At 40.9% G+C, this 19,287-nt stretch overlaps 1 protein-coding gene across 3 annotated transcripts in view; it reads left to right on the top strand.

The window, feature by feature from the left end:
* LOC117761757 (contactin-4) overlaps positions 1 to 19,014 on the top strand; it is a 106,269-nt gene extending 87,255 nt beyond the window's left edge. For all 3 annotated transcript variants that reach the window (XM_034585952.1, XM_034585955.1, XM_034585954.1), the window contains 8 exons: positions 869 to 1,018; positions 1,668 to 1,738; positions 2,127 to 2,361; positions 2,472 to 2,587; positions 12,134 to 12,314; positions 15,838 to 15,950; positions 17,128 to 17,296; positions 18,094 to 19,014. In XM_034585952.1, the coding sequence (XP_034441843.1) occupies positions 869 to 1,018; positions 1,668 to 1,738; positions 2,127 to 2,361; positions 2,472 to 2,587; positions 12,134 to 12,314; positions 15,838 to 15,950; positions 17,128 to 17,296; positions 18,094 to 18,179 (1,121 nt within the window). In that variant the 3' untranslated portion in view covers positions 18,180 to 19,014. The remainder of the gene's footprint in view (positions 1 to 868; positions 1,019 to 1,667; positions 1,739 to 2,126; positions 2,362 to 2,471; positions 2,588 to 12,133; positions 12,315 to 15,837; positions 15,951 to 17,127; positions 17,297 to 18,093) is intronic.
* Positions 19,015 to 19,287: the final 273 nt, after the last annotated feature.

Below are 19,287 nucleotides of genomic sequence, written 5' to 3' on the forward strand. Positions count from 1 at the left end.
CAAACATCTCTACTTTCTGCTCCACTACATTTTGATATTTCATTGCATTACATGATCCCACTGCAGCAGCTGCATCACTGGTGAAACATCTGAAAAGGATTCAGAAGGGGCCACTGAGACTCGGCCATTGATTATTATAACAAAGTGTTTTCAGTAGCATCATCTGCAGCAGTCTTTATCAATATGTAAGAGTCTGTATTATTCCTGTATTAAACAAAATATACAGTAGGTACAGTTAATGACATAGTTGGCTGTTGTATTAGGGAAAAGGATACACTCTACAAGTACTTTTACTTTCATTACTTTAAGTATATTCAAATGCAAGTGCTTACTTTCACCCAAGTACAAAAGTTGATGTCATAGCTTTACTTTGTTTAGTATATTGTTGTCTAGTTATTTGTACTTTTACCTAGGTAACATGTTTGAGTACTTCCACCACCACTGGCAGTATGTCCGCAAAAGTTTTCATTCACAACAAATACATACACAGAGTCATGGGAGAAAGACTCAGTGATCTGCCATGTTTATTAGTTCCTACACTAAAACACATCAAATTGATCATTGTCACATTAATAGAGCCTGAAACAAAGACTCTTGCAGGAAGGTGTTGAGCTCAGTCACATTTACTTTGAATAATTCATTTTTTTAAATAACATTTAGGTGTAAAATTGTATCATCAGAACATGAAGAGTTGTCGGACTAGTGTTGCCCTTGAATGTACCATAATTCAAATACTATTAAAAGATTTACAAATGTCAGCATCTCAGTTTGACTGAAACGCTTTCTAAATGTGTTGGAGACTAAATGTGAAATGTGCCTTTATTAAAAATAAAAAAACACATCTCAATTCTAAATTCTTTAATCCTAGTTCCTGATTCTGTGCCTGGACAGATGATGCATGCCACAGTGACGGATCTGAACCCCTGGGTGGATTATGAATTCAGGGTGGTGGCAATCAACAGTGTTGGTGTAGGAGAACCCAGCACGCCATCAAAACAGATCCGAACCAAAGCCGCAGGTATCCTCTCAATTTGTTGTTTCTCTTCATAACAAATTAATCAGTCCCACTTGGAAAATGTAATTTAACTGTTTGATGAGTTTCACTTTCCCTCAGTGCGCCGTGTTGTTCCTTTTCATGCCAGTACTTTGATTACTGAGTCTCATGCTAAATGAGTGGAAATTTAATTACACTTTTAAACATTTAAGTATCAGAACTGTGTGTGTGTGTGTGTGTGTGTGTGTGTGTGTGTGTGTGTGTGTGTGTGTAACTTAACGCCATGATTAATTAATGGTTACATCCACCGATAATGTGACACATTCCCCACACATGCCATGAGACATCAACATGAAAAGTGTCTATTTTGAGCTGGTTAGCTGAGTAATTCCATCCTGCTGGTTGACTTACAAGGGAACAAATGTCCAATTGTGCCTCACACACGGTGCCGACATACGCCGCTGGTCTAATAACTGCAGTGGTAATGCCTCTGTCAACAAAAAGACCTAATTCCTCTGCTGTGTGATTAACCCGTTTGTGTAAATAAGAAGCTTGTGATGAGTGGCTGTGATCACCTCGTTCAAAGCCGTGCATTAACAGAATCCTCTGCACCTGCCTTACACACAACAGTCCAAACCTGAGGGGTGATTACGTTTCCTTTGTGCCTCTTTAGTTCCCAAGGTTGCACCAGTTAATGTGAGCGGTGGCGGAGGAGCCCGAGGAGAACTTGTCATCATTTGGGAGGTAAGAGGATCATGGGTATTTTTTGAGTGGGCATTGATTGTGGGAGAGCATTCTCTGAATCTTTGGACAAGAATGGACTTCTGGCAGAGTTAGTGTGGCTGAGGTTGTCTGGCTCCAGCGCAGTGGTTTTTAATTAAAGGCGTAGCTTTTCTGATTTACTGCCTGCAGTTTTTCCCTTGTTGTCTAAATCAAAACCAAGATTTGCAAGCAGGAGCAAATTTCGTATGTTTACATCAGAAATTACATAACGACTTTACATCTTTTGGGTGTGATTCAAAGGGAGCAAGATGTTACCTCTGTATTTTTCCCTAAACACATTTTATCCCTCATTTCATTTCCACGCACACTTGTTTATGTTAAAGACGTAACTTTTCTGTTCTTATCTCAGCCAGTTCCAGAGGAACAGCAGAGCGGAGAGGACTTTGGCTATGTGGTGGCTTTCCGCCCACTCGGCAGCAGCACCTGGATCCAGACGGTGCTGGCATCACCCGATGCATCCAGATATATTTGCAGAAACGACAGCATCGCACCCCTGACCCTGTTTGAAGTGAAGGTGGGCGTGTACAACAGCCTGGGGGAGGGCCAGTTCAGCCGTGTGGTTCGAGTTTTTTCTGCGGAGGAGGGTGAGTTTATTCACCTGCATATGCCGCAAAGCTGATTGTGTTAATTCCTGAAAATGAATGCTTTCACTCTTAATTGCAAACATGTATAATTCATGATCTATCCTCTTTAGAGCCCTCGGAGGCACCAGCAAGAGTGCGGGGCCGCGCTTTGTCAGCCACCGAGATCGAGGTGTACTGGGAACCAGTTCCCTCGAGGACCAGCAGGGAGAAGATCATTGCTTATGAGGTATGTGAAAAAACAAGGTGGAATAATAGCGTGACATGGAACTTCAAAACAAGGAGTAAAAAATAAATCCCAGAATGACTGACAGTACAGTACGCTGGCGTTGAGCTGAGTCTGACTGCCAATAATGACAAAGTTGAAATGTTGAAATGTTCTTGACATTAAAGTAGTGTATGTGTTGGAGCGGCAGGTCTTTCAGGGCTAATCTCAGGGATGAAGAGGTCTGTTGGCAGCTCCTCCAGACTCTGAAAAGAGCTCAATACCCAAGGCTGTCTGACAGCTGCTATTAAAAAAATATTAAATAAATAAAAGTGTGAACATCATACATCACTATCCCCTACAACAAACACACTCCTGGGATTTGGCTGTGGAAAAACCTAGATAGAAAAAAGACTCTCTCTCCTAGACCCCAGATATATGGCCGGGTTTCCCCAGGTGGCCTGAAGCTTTGAGGTCAATGCCAGTGTTTGGTCCACACATGGTTATAAAACAGGGGATTGTAGCACCATAGTGACGCCTCTTGGAACAGAGACGGAGACAGAGCAAGGGAGCTGTGCTGAGAGTATTCATTGTAAACACACTGAAAATAAATTTGCTAATTTTGCTTGAATATAAAAAAAAAAAAAGGTTAGTAACAATATGAATGTATTTTGGAAACTTTTTAATGTTGTTTGATTTAAATTTAGAAGCTTCTCCTACTTAAACCAAGACCCATGTTTATCACGTGTGTTGATGTAGGAAGCTTGTACTAACTGGCCAGAAATGACTCATTAGCCGTTTTCAGAAAAGACCCCTGGAAGCTGTTAGACGAATTGGGTCATGACTTTTCACACATGAACAATGCAGCAGGAGATTTTCCGCTCAGATGCGTTAACAACAACACATACATCTCAGACGGAGGTGAGGTGTGGAGCAGCATGCAGGCGGCAGGACCTAAAGTATTAATTCCACTGCGGAGATCACATGTTTGTGTTTACAGCACATCGACAACGGCGTGTCTGCTCTCATCACAACAAACTCTCCTGACATCTTTGTTGCTGTCTTCTACGAGTCTGGCACAGCTTTTTCATGGCTTCCTGCAGACGTTCTCCGTCCAGCCCCCTGGCATATCGTCTGCAGAAAGTACAGAGGCTCTCACTCGGACATTTGCGTTCACACCAACAGCCCATCGGCAGAATGTCTCTCTTTCTCTTTTGCTACAACTCTTCAGGGAAAGCTAATTTTAAAGAGATAGTTCAATGAAAAATGAAAATTCACTCATTATCTACTCACCACTATGCCGACGGAGGGGTCGGTGAAGTGTTAAAAATTATTTTTGTAGTTCGCGACGCTGCCAATTCCAATACAGTTGAAGTAATTGGTGACCACTTCTTCAAAGTTAAAGAAACAACAGAGAAAAAAACATAAAAGGCCTCCATACTGCTCCTGTGGTGTCATTCCCGCTCCTGTGGTGTCATTAAGCCCCGACATTCAAATTTGAACGTGAACTTGAGAACTTGTATTTACGAAATGTTAATTTTGATGTGGTGTATTTTCCAACATATCATGTTGTATTCCCACCTGTAAGGAAGTTAACAGGGGATGTGGTTAAACAGTGAGCTGAATTGTGAAAGAGAGACATAAAAGTCATGTGTTTAATGGAGACAGCCCCGTTTCTTTCGCTCTGTGTGATATCAGTAACCTCACTGTGCTGTGTATTGATGAATCCATGGCGCTGTCCATGGTGCTGAACTACCAGATGGATTTGTTGTGCACTGTCTTCTCTCTATTTTACATTCATTGTACAAATACCCCAAACATATCACAGTATGACATAAATACTCTTCTCAATCACCTAAATTATCATTACATTGACATAGTCTAAAGCCTCATATTTTGAGAGAACAATGAAGCATAATGTTTAGCTTCTACAGATTTCATGATAGTGTGGCCTGTGACCTTGTAGAAGGTTCACGGCATAACTCAAAATATTTGGTACATTTCCGTGGTCACAGCAAGTACGCACCGAGGGAAGAGAAACACTTGAACCTCACGGCACTAGTACAAGTACTTCAAACCAACCCAACATAAATAAATGTAATAACTTAACACATTAGAATTCTTCTAGCATACTTAAATGGTGTAATTGTTGTAGTTGTTCTATAATGTATGAATTTGTCAGAGCGGAGGGAAATAAATATTCAAACTGGTGCTGGTGATGAAGTAGTGTTTATCCTTATTACTCAACTGAAATATAATTTACGACGCTACACAATCATAACAGAGGTAAGCTTATTCATCCCCTTCCCCTTCTTTTTTTATAAAATAATTATTTTATACGAAAAGAAGTGATCATATTAATATTTTATCAAAATCACTTTCCTCTCTCTTTCTACAAACATGCAGATTATCATCCATCTATCATGATCAGGGTCATGATGGCAGCAGACACACATCCTTCCACTCACCCACATCCTCCAGCTCCTCCTGGGGGACCCAGAGGTGTTTCCAGGTTAAATGAGATAATTAACCTGCCCAGCTTGTTCTGGCTCTGCCTCTGTGTCATCTCCTAGTTGGGTGTGTCTGGAAATCCTCCACGTGGAGGCATCCAGACGTCCTCAAGATTAGGGTGAAAAGAATACAGGAAGGTTTGGTCGGTTTTGAAAAGTAAAGCTTCAGGTGTTCATTCCTTCTTTACACCTCTTTAAATTGTTTTAATTTCATTTTTTTTTATACAGGAGGGTTTTGACTGCCAGTTCTCCAACTGGTCAGTCACTCCAGATGTTTGGCAGTGGGTGGGGGAGTCGTATTTTTCAATGTTGCCTCTAGGTTTCTTTGAAGCAGCTGCTGGCTGCAAGTTCCTGGAAGGGAATGCACCCCCCGTTATGCCCTGATCTTTGGGCTTGTTGAACCGGTGCCATCTGGCTCTGATGAAGAAAGCAGCAGGATAAGACTCCCACAACATGTCCTGAACTTCATCATTGGCACTGCAGTAGCTCCTGTGGTGGGCTTGTGATAGGAGGTGGGATAAGGCCTCCACTCCAAGTTGGATTTCCTTTTTTGTTGAAACTGTTTAGAGTGGTTGGACTGAGAGGTAATTCTTGACCTTGGAAAGAGCAGTTGACAAAATAATCCCACCATGAGGCCCATTTCTTTGAGGCGCAGATCATATTACTAAATCTGCTAAGCAGTCATGAAATTATGGATGTTTAAATTAGTCTTAAACATTTTTTTCTCTAACCACTCTATAAGATAGGCTGAGGCACTGACTAGGAATATCTGGTACGGTTATTAACAGGAGGTTCTGCGTCTCCATAAATAACCATATTGCTCCTGTCAAGTACGGTGTCCCTCAGGTATCAGTTTTGGGACCAATATTATTTTCTCTGTCTATCCTGTACTTCCTTTGGAACCTTTCAAAGAAATAACATTTTCTTTCATTGTTATAACGATGACACGTAGAAGTACCTGCTCATTAGATAAGATTAACCTGACATGCTATGTTTACTCCATGGCAGTTTAGCAATGTTAAAAACTGGTCGTCGGAAAAAGGTCTGTTCCTGAGGCGTGGCAACAAAATTGAGGTGATTGCTCTTTTACTGGTGACAGTGTAATTAACATTTATAACAAAGAGGTGGGTAAAATGTCAAGGAGAGGATTTCATAGTATTGACCAGATTAGTGTCCTCCATGATTGTTGGCCAAAAAAGACAATCAATGTGTGAAAAGTAATAATGTTATAATCAATTATCAACTAAAAATGAGAACAAAATTCCACCAAGGAGATCAGAATTGTAATCAGAAGAGGCAATCTAGACTTTTTAGGGGACAAGGGGGAGCTTTGTCCAGGACTGAAAGTTAGTGCTCAGTAAAATATTGTCTTGTAATAGACAGCTAAAAATAGATGGTTTAGGATGCCAGACTCGATATCACAATGACAAGCTAAAATATTCAAATTAAAAGACAAATGAAATAAAACCGTTATGAACAGAAATAAAAAGCCTCAGAAGTGGGTATTGCCAAGAGTGAACATTTGGCTGGTTCCACTGCAGTTAGATGAGAGGGGAAATTAAGTGGGGGTACACCAGTGAGCCGATGAAGCAGCGTAATGGAGCTACATATGGGCAGATTCTGAAAACTGATCTGGAGCGGCCAATTGACTAATGGTCACTCAGAATTTGATAGGCCTTTCTGCTAATATGCTGCTGTAACTACGCAGCCGGTGTAGACATACTGTACAGTTATATTACTCTTTTTTGTCTATCGGGACTCCTTTTCTTGTAGATGATTGTAAACTGTAATGGCATTAGGAAATGCCTCAGCTAAAAACTCCCTGGGCTGCATTGTTAGAAAGAGAACATCTAGTTGGAAGAAGGCAGCAGTGCCTCTAATGTCCAATTGTTGCACTTTTAAAAGAGATAAAGGGCGATAGAAAACACATAGAAACAACTCTGTACAACTGATAGAACTGAGGTGGGGCATTGGATATGACTTTAGAAAAATAGCGTACCTGCTCTTTATGAGTCTTACAATCTTACTGCTGTAGAATTCGTAGAGATCTGTAGAAGTTCAGAAATAACCTCATCCTTTAGTTACTTTTGACCAGAGCTTCCCATTGCAAGTCCTGCCCTTCAGGCAAAGACATTGAAACTGAAGAAGTTTTACTATTCATAATGTGCTGTCCATACACTCTGCCTGGAGCACAGCACTGTGCCAAAATTCATTTTATCAGAGGCTTGTAGTGATGGGAATCAAGAATCAGACCCTGTTTAGGACCTGTAGTTAAAATGTTTTCTGATGTGTATTGAAGGGATTTAACTTTATGAAGCATGCTAGCTGGCATGTGTGCTCTCTGAGAATGTTTACACACTGGACTTGAGTCAATATATGCATTAGGGTGCTTTTGGGGGGCTGTGGCTCAGGAGGTGGAGTGGGTCATCACTAATCAGAGGGTCGCTGTCGATCCCAGTGTCCATCACTCCGCGTGCCAAAGCGTCCTTGGGCAAAATACTGAAACCTTAATTGCCCCTGACGGTTGTGCCGGCAGTGTATGAATGACGTGTGATAGAGAAAGTGTTGCACATAGATGCACTGTATGAATGTGTGTGTGAATGGCAGTGCTAGATAGATAGAGACCATTACATCAAATATTGTGACTTTATTCTCGTAAATTTACAATTGTATTCTCATAATATTTTCACTTTTTCCCGTAATATTACCAGAGTAAAATTTATTCTATCATTATTACAATTTTATCCTCGAAATGTCCAATTTTTCTTCCCCTAATGTGGCCATAATACTCTGTCGTAATTATGCACTCTCTTTGGTAAAATATGTTTTTGTTGTTCAGCGACGCTCTCACTATTTACCATCAATATAGCACTTTTTACATTAGAACTGATCAGCAGAGGATTAAATACAGAGTCACATTGATAAGTAGAAGCAATACTGAAATCTGCACTGATGGGTTTTCCATGGCCGACCGCAGAGAGGAGGCAGCCAGCTGTGGAGGAGAAGCCCAGGGAGCTCTCGTATGGCTCCGTCAGTCGGTCCCAACAGGGGAGATCAGACACAGGGGGCTCTTCACGCAGGTTGGCCAACAAATACCATTGAGGCATTGCTATCGATGCCTCATATTTCAAGTGTAGCGTCCTCCAATATGTCCGCTTCATGCGATAGAAAATAACAACTACTCATTCAGCTCAAAGTTTCAGAACTAAAATGCAACAACATCCATCTTTGTCTGCAGCTCTAAAGTGTCATTTAGGCACATTTTATCAAACTGCACGGCCACAACAACAGTGCTCCTTTCTTCTTTAGGGACTTGTCTCTCCTCAGTGGCATTTGTGTCATGAGACTGGAACCGCTGCTCTAAAGCCGAGAGAGAAGTGATGGGACTGACTGAGAGGATCATGAGTCATCACCACGCCCCTTCAATTCATCTCCCACTTCCCCAAACCTTTCACTTCACACGCATGAATGAAAATAGCCGGAGCACTTGGACAGGCCCTCACCACAGACTGAGTGTACAGAGGGGTAAATACAGCTGCAGTTTTTAACAGAAGGAAAACCTAAAAAGTACCTCTCTGCAGTTTGAACCCAAAACGTTTGAGACAGACCGCAGCACCACACACATCGGATCTAAAAGTCTTCACCATGTTAACTGTGAGGATCCTGTTCAAGACATTTTGACATGTTACATTAGAAAAAGCACATTAAATAATGAAAATGATAATGATATAATATAATAATAATGAGTCACACCCGCTGCAACATCCGTTTAGTGTTAATTATCGTATTATTGTTGGTGTGTGTACCCTTATGGCACAGTTGTCCTCGAGGCATCAGTACTTTGGCAGGTGTTTGTGTGTCTATGGACAGGTTGTGTCACCTTCAAAAATGTCCCAACCACACAAGATTCAGTCACGAAACTTTACAGGTGTGCAGCTGTGATTAAAAATGAAGATTGGTTTCAGTGCATGTGGTCTGACCCATGTGGTAATGACCACTGAGTACACATGGGTCGGAATATTACGGGCATCCCATCCCATCAGCCTCTATATGAGGACTTACGGCCGCGCCACACTGGATGTGTGAGCGGCGTGTGCGTCGCAGAACATCGTGCATTTCATTTTGTCGTCCATGTTATCAGGTTACAGCAGCCACGTGTGAGCCCCACTGCTCCTGTGTGGTTCACAGCAAATTAGAAAGTGAAAATGATCTTTCACGACAAAGTATTCAAAGTAAAAGCACCCCAGCATTTCCGTCGACTGAATCCATTCATTTGTTTTAGCAAGGTTTTTGTTGTTCACACAGTCGAACCAGAAACCTTCATGCAGGAGCTCTGCAGCAGACACGCTCCGTGTGTGAACAAGCAGCGACGCAGCCGTCACACACTGCAGATGCACCTCCTGTTGCTTGGGCATAATAGTCATTGGTTGGAGCAGACGCACGTCTTTAGCTGAGCTTCCATTTTGATCTTCACTACCTACCTGTACATTGTGTTACTGAATCTTCGCACGGCAGGTTAAATCAAATCTGGGCGCAGACAGAAACACCTCACAGTATTCAAAACTACCTTTGGGTAGCTGAATAGACCAGAGACATTATTTAGATTATTAGAAGAACCTGTGCTTTTCCTACTGTGAAAAAGGTCTGATCACAACACTCAGCAGCTTTTTAATGTGCCAACACAGCCAGACATCAGCCATTTATACGACGCTACACCACTACCTGGCCCCAGGATCTCCGTACCTCACTTTATCGCTGTAATTTGATTTCACACAACTTTATTTAGGAATGTGCACCATGCTAGAACAAAATAAGCTAAAATAATGAAGTTAAAACCTGACAACACAGAGGAGCCTGTGGAGAGCTATGGGCCTGGGACAGTGTGATACCGTCTCTGACAGAGATTTGATTAGACACACAGTAGTGGTTCAGATGTTAGTGAAATAGTCATCCATGAATACAAAGGTACCCTGAGGAGTTTTCTTGGAAACAAACAAAAGATATGTCTACAATTCAGTGTTGATCATCAAAACACATTGTGTGTATCTCTGAGGTCAGATGTATTTATTCCTAAATTCACTTGCTAAATATATATTAAAAAAAATAAAATCTCTGGGGTGTGTGTGTGTGTGTTAATGTACTGTATACACAGCTCTAGAAAATATTACAACACAACTGCAAGATTATCAATTTCTCTGTCTTTACTGTTTAAAGTTATGTGTTAAAATGAAATCAACATTTCTCCTAAATTTAACAGACACTAGAATGAAATGGCTGCCATACATGTAGGGATGCAGATTTAAGACAAATCTGGAGCAGTCACTTAATTTCTATGTAACTAATGTCGCACGTATGTCTATTAATATATACGTATAATTCTGTGTTAATGTATATATGTTATGTCAATTTGATTTAATATGAGTTAATCAGTGTCATCACTACCTCCCACACAGATCACACTGAGCAAGTGGAAGTACCTGAGGTGTAATATGGTTTGTTCTCACTGAAGAACGTTTTTAAAACATGTTGACTTTCTGTGCTCAGCCCCTTTGACTCTTGATTGTTTCCTCGCAGAAGGAACCTGACTTGCACCTGCAGCGTCGGTGCTTTGAACGTCAGTAGGACTTTACGCTGCATTAGCATGGTGTACATAATAAGCAGGCTGAGTCAGCGCACCTGAGGCATCAATAAACAGGGCTTTGACCTGAGATTGCAGACAATGCACATAAATGTCTGACACTGATTGAAGCCTGAATCAGCCATCCGCATAATGCACAGTGGCGGAGTCCCCTGCACTATTTCTGATTCAGGAAGGTGCACATTTAAGTCATCCCTTGTTTACTGTTGGCTCTATAGCTTTGAGCAAAGCCACATGTCATTAAATGTATTTAGAAAATTGTTCCTTGTTCATATAATGTGCTTCAAAAATGCTGAGAAGATACAAATTCTGAACAAATTGTCATGTTTTTCTGTAACAGTACTGTCAGGACATGGACAATTCAGATTTCTGCCCCTGGATCCCTGCCTCATAATAGAGGAATTCAGAATCAGAATTACATACATTTTAGACATATCAGGTACAGCATAGATTTTGTGCATCTCCCACACATACTGCTGATACCACACACTTGCCTGAGACTGTCTCCATAAGACTTAAAGATGCAGCACGACAGCTTAAGTCTCCTCAGATTCCTCTCTTCATCCCTCTTTGTGTTTAGATTAGAAGTGGTGCGGTAAAGAAAAAAAAAACTGTAAACCTCTTCTGCTGAGGTATTTCAGGTGTTTTCCCAAGTGCCGCAGAAACTGCCATAATTAAACTGCTAGTGGGGGGGGGGGGACATAGATGCATCTGTTATCAGCAACTCCAGGCCCTGTCGCTTTACTCTGCCGTCTCCCAAGCAAGATCCCTGCAAACCTGTGCGCTGCCAATTGAATAAGTACCCAGGCTACTCTCAACCATCTGTTTGACATTTTCCTGTCTGCTTCTTCTGTCTCGTGTTCCCGGGTCATAAACGATTTCGCCATGAATACAGATCCCAACAAGCTCCTTATCCGTGCACTCCTCACTCCCCAGTTCTGCTTCAGCTATTGCTGATCGTCAGATACAGTGTCACTCGGTGGTTTAAGAAATGTGGGTTGGACTGCCCCAGGACCTACAGTAGCTGAGCTGATAACTCCTAAGTTATGTCCTACTGAAGCACAGTTTTAATATATTAAAGAGAAGAACCTACATGACCTCAAAATGTTTTTAAATCTTAATGAAGTCGGGGAGAAATGCCCCAGAATGAGCTTCATTTAAAAATATCTGCATCTCCATAAGTGAGTGCTTCTTTTTTCGTGTTCTGCTGCCACATTGTGCACGTCGGCTGGCTCTGCTGTGCAGGATGCTTGGTTTTTATAAGCACATTGTGACACCCTCAGTGGGAAATTGGCAAATACATAAGGTTTTACTTGACTCAGTTGTCACCACTTTACACATTTGAAAGCTTGAAAGAACGGGGGGGTCAAAGGGAGGCGGTATGGCTGGAGCTCTGTGGTAATCTGTGTTTCTTTGGTCTAGGTTCTGTTCTGGGAGGAAGGATCTGGGCAGAGCGACGCTGACAGAGTGAAGGTTATCAACACCACAGCACAGCTCTCTGGCTTGAAGGGCAGCACGGTCTATCTGATCTCAGTCAGAGCCCAGAACAGCGCTGGACTCGGACCCAGCAGCCCTGCGTTTAACGTCACCACAAAGAAACCACGTGAGTCCGCACTGATTCTCAACTACTGCATTTGAGTACGTGTCAACTATCCACAAAAAGTAGCCAGTTAGTCGTGGGAGATTTTCCAACCCTTAATGTATTTGAGAGAGGATGACTAATGCTCTGTGCACAGCTCTGCACAAAATAAAGCCGGCTGTAGGATTGCTAAAGATATTTTATCTACTATAAATAGTCAAATATTAGAATATCAATATGTGTTAATATTGTGGTTAGCTGCCACAAATAAGTCGATGTAGCCGTTTTCAAACATGAACTCTGGAGGATTACTGACTAATTGCGTTCTCACATGCAGCCCCTCAGGGGGGATGTCAGGAGATTGTCCGGAGTTTAGTGCTTGTCTGAAAGCTGCTCATGTGAATCCCTGTATGAAGTTGCAATATCCCAGAAAAACACAAATGTCCAAAGGTGGAGAAGACATTCACCGTTGTCTTGATATATTGAAATAAATATAAAAGTGAGTGACACACACATTCATATGGCAGAATGAGCTTTCCCTACAACACAATTCCCATTATTAACATAACCTACATTTGACCCAAAATTAGTTAGTGCAAAGACAAACTGCTCGTGCAAACAGACATGTAAAACGTACTCACCTAATGAAGCACAGTAAAGAAAGTGCACAGTGGTAAACGTTACTCCATATTATGTGCGTAATGCATCTCACGGAGGCGTCACGCTACTTTCTGAAGACCTGCTGGTTTTTTCTAGTGGAGTGAGTAGTTTCTGAAACCCCAAATTTACATAAGATGCAAGAATTATATTTGTGAAAAAAAGAATTGTTGTCACTGTGCTTATTACTTGACCTGTCTTTATTGCTTTGATTTCATGGTCTTTCTTAGAGAATATGTTTGAGATGGGTTTTTTTTTTTATACAACACCCACATGCTAGAAAGTTATCGCTGGCTCTCGTCATCTGTCTGTCCAAACTGCCCGTGAAGCCAGCAGCATATGACACTCAGGTCGTAATAACTGAGGGTGTCAAGGAACACGACAGGCAACATTTGAACCGGGCTTCAAACCGACCGCTCCACTAATTTTAACTCTTCAAGCGACAGGTCAATAACTTCCACTGACATTTTAATGGCTGCCATTGAATACACACACACCTTTGGCTGACACCTGAGTGAAGAACAATGCCCACACTTTCCCTTTGTCTCTGTGTTTCAGCTCAATGTAAAAAAAAAAAAGTGTATTTTCTCATTCGTCTCATTCCCCAAATGACTGATTTCACTGCACCGACTCTTCAGCTGCTCCGACTGCTTATTAATCTGATGACAGGCTTTCACTTCTGACACCACCACAATTCCACTGTCGACGGTGGTTAAATAGAAATCTCACCTGATTTTAGAGATGTCACTTCAGCTGACTTTCCCGTGTTTTAACTGTTTTAAACACTGACACCTCGGCTCCTTTCAGTGCTTCAACTAAGTGCATCAGCTTAATGTAAAATGGGACTGCTAGGATTTATTTTACCTTTAATGAATCAACCCCTTCTAAGATATTTTCTCAATTTTATTACAGTTTTTTTTTTTTTACAGTTCTCCATTGTTTAGTATATGTACTATGTGTCAAGTGATGTCACAAAGTCAATTCATTCAAAACTTTAATTCTGTTAAAAGGAAGTGTGGTAAAATAAATACAAAAAATCAATCTCCATAGTCAAGACACCAGGAAGAAAACCAGTCATGTGTTTCAGTGCAGTGCATTAAATCACAAGTTTGCAGCTGCAGTCTCTTCATGGTGATACACTTCAGTTAAAAAGAAATGGCCCAAATATTCAGAGAGTCGGTTTGCGGCTCCATATCTTACAAAAGTTCTACATCCGCATCACGCACGGTGTGATATACAGATGGTCACAGGGTTCGGTGAGTGTGACCTCTACAGCTTGTGTGACCTGCGCAAGAAAGATTCAATTCGGAGAGATAAATAAGACACGTTTACATGGACAGCAATATTCAGACTATTGACCTTATTCTGGATAGTATCAAATTATAATGCAGTTTACATGATTCACGTCAAAATGATGTCCACTGCGTCATGCGTCTCACATTACACTAGAAGCCAGGGCATGTGTAGTCAAACAGTTGGTAACTGCTGTATGTAGACTACTGCTACAGCAGGATGTTATGATGAGATTGAGACGTATACATGTCTGCATTATGACACTAAGCTCAGAATAGTCCACATGTCTCAATGTGATCATTGTTAATTCAGAGTATGAGTTTATTCGGATTATGGTCGTCAGAAAGTGCTGTTTACATGGAAATTGCTTATTCCCACTGTTGTATTAATCACATTAATAAGGGAATATTGGTATGTCCTTGTTTTTGTTTGCTAACACTCATGGCTGCACTGCTGTAGACTGAAGAAGTCAGTTCTCCACAGTTTTCCCACCTTATATTCACACACCTCCCGTACATCACAGCTGAATTTTCTTCTTAGATGTGCATGTTTTCACACAGAGGCTGAGTCCACACAACAGGATTACATGTCTCTTCATTAGGGAAACATTGTGAAATCTGCTCTCGGTGTCTCGTGTTAAACTCTGCAAACCCTCTCCTTCTTCGGTGCAGTCGTGTGATAACATTGTATGAAATGAAGCAGAACACTCAATAGTCCGTTTCCATTTGTTATCCTCCTCTGCAAAACAATGTGATTCAAGAGTTTATCTGAAGAGAAAAAAGTGAGCACAGCCATTTGATATAAACAAATCAAGTTATCATAAAAATCCTTTTCTTAGTATCTCTGGTCTGCGGCTCATCATGGAAACAGCCTGGAGAAACAGATAGAGAGAGTGTGATACTACAAACTAAATAACTGGTTTTAGTAGATGCAACATTTTGGAATATATTGAACAAGCTGACTGTGGATTTTGTCGTAGTATTAGTAGTAGTAGTATAAGGCCGCAGTTGTAGTAGTTGTGTGGTCGTCAGTGTAATTACACAACTGAGTCCACTTCCTCAAAACAAAACTCTTAAAAGTCATATTTCGTTCAATATATTCACTTATTCAATCTCTTTCTCCTGCTCAGAGTGCCTCCGTTACGATGGCATGACTATATTCATGACTGCCTTTCTAATGTTTCATATCGCAAATGTTGTTTTGTTGTTTTGCATTTAAAAAAAGGGCAGAAGCAGCTGCAGCACCTAAATGAGAACCCCTCTCGACCTGAAGCATTCCATTGAATCACGATGCAGTAAAGACTTTCACGCTGCCGCAGGGTGAACTTTTCATCCTTATTAGCCGAGTTTTCACTCACAGAATGAAATTTTAATCAAAGAGCGTGAGTTTTCGGCTTTTTGTTGACCTCTGTTTTTCCCCAAGGTTTTTGTTTTTTCTTTAAGGTTGAAGTGTGTGTTGAATGAAATGCATTCTGCTGCAACACCACATGATTAAATCCAGGCTGAATGCAAAGTTACTTTAGAGACTGTGACATTGGTTCATTCATTCGTTTGTGCTACTTTCTTTTTTCTGAAACGTGTGTCTACACCTCTGGCAGCTCCCAGTCAGCCCCCGGGGAATATCGAGTGGAGTCTGACCAACTCGAAGATCTTTCTAAACTGGGAACATGTCAAGGCGATGGAAAATGAGTCTGAGGTGACAGGATACAAGGTGAGTTTGTCAGAGTAATAACAGAAACTCCACAACTGGGGAAACAAATAGAGCTCCAGCTGCTGTCATCCCAATAAATGGCTTTCTCATTGCAGTGGAAAGATAGACCTCGACACTCCAGTGTTACATTATGGATTGGCCCTGTCTGGCCTTTCAAAATTAAAAGATCTGTTCCAGGTGATAAAATGAAAGGTGTCGTGCCTCAGAGGGAATTTAGCTTCTAGCAACCGCTACAACACTGCATCATGTTTGATCCTCTTTGCATATATGTGTAATAAAAACACTGTTTTGATAATGCTGCGTGCGTGTGTGCGTGCGTGCGTGCGTGCGTGCGTGCGTGTGTGTGTGTGTGTATTTGTACAGATATCTTTGTGAGGACAATTTTCAGGCGACAACCTACAGAGTGAGGACATTTTGCCTGTTCCTCACTTTCTGACCCACTTTTAATGAGCTGTTTCAGGGTTAAGACTTGGTTTGAGGGTTAGTGTTAGAATTAGGTTCAGGTTAGGGTTAGGCATTTAGTTGTGATGGTTAAAGTTAGGGTTAGGGGCTAGGGAATTCATTAAGCCAATGAGTGTCCCCACTAAGATAGATGTACAAATGTGTTTGTGTGTGTGTGTGTGTGTGTGTGTGTGTGTGTGTCTGTTCTCCGTAGATATGAAGCTCTGCTCATTTAATGACCTGATTTAATGATTGAAGTCTTTTGTCGAGCTCTTGTTGTAAGGGAGCGTGTGTTTTGCATGGAGATAGTAATAGCGAAATATTTTTTAACACTTTTTAAAATGAAATATGAAGCGTAGCTCCATTTCCTGTGAGTTTCTTTTGAACAGCACAATAAAACATGTTTCTACATTTTGATAAATATAAAATAACATGGCTAAATGGGTAAAAAAATAATAGAAATGTCCGAATTGTTGTTTTGAAATGCCTGTGTTCCTCCAGGCCGAGTCACCAGGCAAAACCAGCGCCGCACAAGACATTTTGAAATCTCCAGAGAGATATAACCAAATTTTGACTGCACACATTTTCCCTGCCTTCAGGATTTAGATTTTATTCACACGGGGGAATTAATATATTGAATGAAGTCGTACATTCCTCTGCTGAACAGTCATAAAGGTTTCACTGCTGACTGAGAAACGAGGTGTTCACCCTCAGATTCGTTTTTGTCCGCCTCCAGGTTGTGTATCGTCAGGACTGGCAGGGCAGGACCACTGTGCTGGAAACCAATAAGACCAGTGTGGAGCTGCAGATCCCTTCCGGAGAGGACTACCTCATTGAGATCAAAGCTCTGACCAAAGGGGGTGACGGCACCAGCAGTGGCCCCATCCGCATACCAAAGATGTCCAGTAGGTTTCCAGCACTCGGCAGCATGCAGATGATCAGAGCTGGGATTGAGCAGAGCAGCAGTGGGATGGGAGCACTGTGTGTGACTAATCCCCAGTGAGACTGATGCTGTTTATCAGTAGTACCATTACTGTAGCTTGAACAAAACCTTCACAATTCACATATAATGAGACTGCACTGAGCAGGATGAGGGTAGAAAACGTTGTTTTAATAGAAAGATGTGTCTCAGTCTGTCAGCGAGCAGGGTGTCTCAGAAATGAGTTCAAGATTTTTGGGAAACACGTTTAAATGCTTTCTCCCTGAGAAAGAGATGAGAAGAAGAAGATCAGGCTGGTGTGCAGCTGGAATAAGAATGTAGTTATTCCGGTTTAGCAGACAGACTTAAGGCAGTTAGGAAACAGACAGTTTAGTTGTATTCAGTGTTGAAACATTCATCCCTGTCAGCACATCTGAAGCTACGAAATGTATTGTGCGTACAAAGAAATTGATTAAATCATTTTAAAATAACTATATAATGATAATAATTACATATATATTATTATAAAAATATAAATACATTTAGAGGACAGTTACATCAGCCATTAAAACAAAACAACATCAAATCTTAAAGGAAGATTTGACTTAAGGGGGCACCACAGAGTACGACCTTCTTTTAATCAGCTATGATGAACCAGACTTTTTTTTATTTTATCCAGTTTATCCTCCTTTAAAGCTATAATTAAGATTTTTTTGTTTATCACAAAAATGGTAAACAAAGTGTTTATGACTGCTAATATTCATATTTGTCTTTTCTTCGCAGGTCTTAACTCAAAGGGATGTGTGTGCCCAGTTTCAATGAAGACCTGCTGTTTCATGATGTTTATATTTTCCATGTTTGTTTTGTAGCTTCTGATGCCTTCATATTTAGCGCTGGACATTAGAGTGACTACGGTCTTTGATTTTCTTCTTCAACATGTCAGGTTTGTGGAATGGAGAGTTCCTCAACCCAAACTGAATGATGGGAATCGTTCTGACAGGTTGTCAAATGCCCACTAATCCGTGGTTGGACTGTTACTCGTGGGCAACAGTACAGTTACAACACATTCTCATCTGGCTATTTTCAGGACCACTGCCATCCTCCAGGATGCATTTGATAAACATGGAAAGATGCATTTCTTATCTTTCCTTGTGAAATGAACATGAGCACAGGTTCATGTCCCGGTTTCATGTCTGTTTCCACCTTTTCTGCCTCAACCTCCAGGTTATTTCTTGGCTTGATGTGACTCCCATGAATGTTATAGACCAAGAGGTAAGAGTTCTTAGTTCTGTTCATTTGGAATTAAAGTGTTGATCCTTGATATTTTTAATGTATTGTAAGCTGATTCAAATGACCCTAGAAGATGAAATGACCAATCGACTGCTGGCTCTAGCTTCAAGATACAACATTGATTTTCTTATGTAGTAAAGCCAATATATTTCCAGATGCATTGTACATAGAGGTTGTACAAGTATTCATAAATAATGCATACACCCACTTACCTGTGCACGTTTGTCAAACCGACTAGCAACTTACAATGGTTTAATCCCAAGATAAAAACAACCACAGCATTAAAAACCAATTGAACAGTTAATTGGTGATAATGTTGTGTTTTATCAGTTTTCTATATCTGATCAGTAAATCCATCAAAACAGACAATCTTCAGGGTTAACACTTTAACACCAGGCTGTCAGTCGTCCACACAGTTAGAATAATCACCAATGTTTTCCCTGTTGATTTTATGCAAGAGCACTCTGGCTGATCTTTAAGTGTTTAACAAAGCCGCTTTGCCTTGTTGTGTGTATATTCTTCGAACCTCTTGTCAACCTGTCTCAATTATACTGAAGGGCAAATTTATAACACATTGAATGTAAAATGTTATTAACTGTAATTATTTTGTTTGTAAAATTATGTTTTATGATATTTCTGCGAGGGAAGCACAAAGTGATTGTAGTGACAAGAGGTCAAACTGAATAA

The sequence above is a fragment of the Hippoglossus hippoglossus genome, chromosome 5 (genome assembly GCF_009819705.1).
Source record: "Hippoglossus hippoglossus isolate fHipHip1 chromosome 5, fHipHip1.pri, whole genome shotgun sequence".
Taxonomy (NCBI): Eukaryota; Metazoa; Chordata; class Actinopteri; order Pleuronectiformes; family Pleuronectidae; genus Hippoglossus; species Hippoglossus hippoglossus.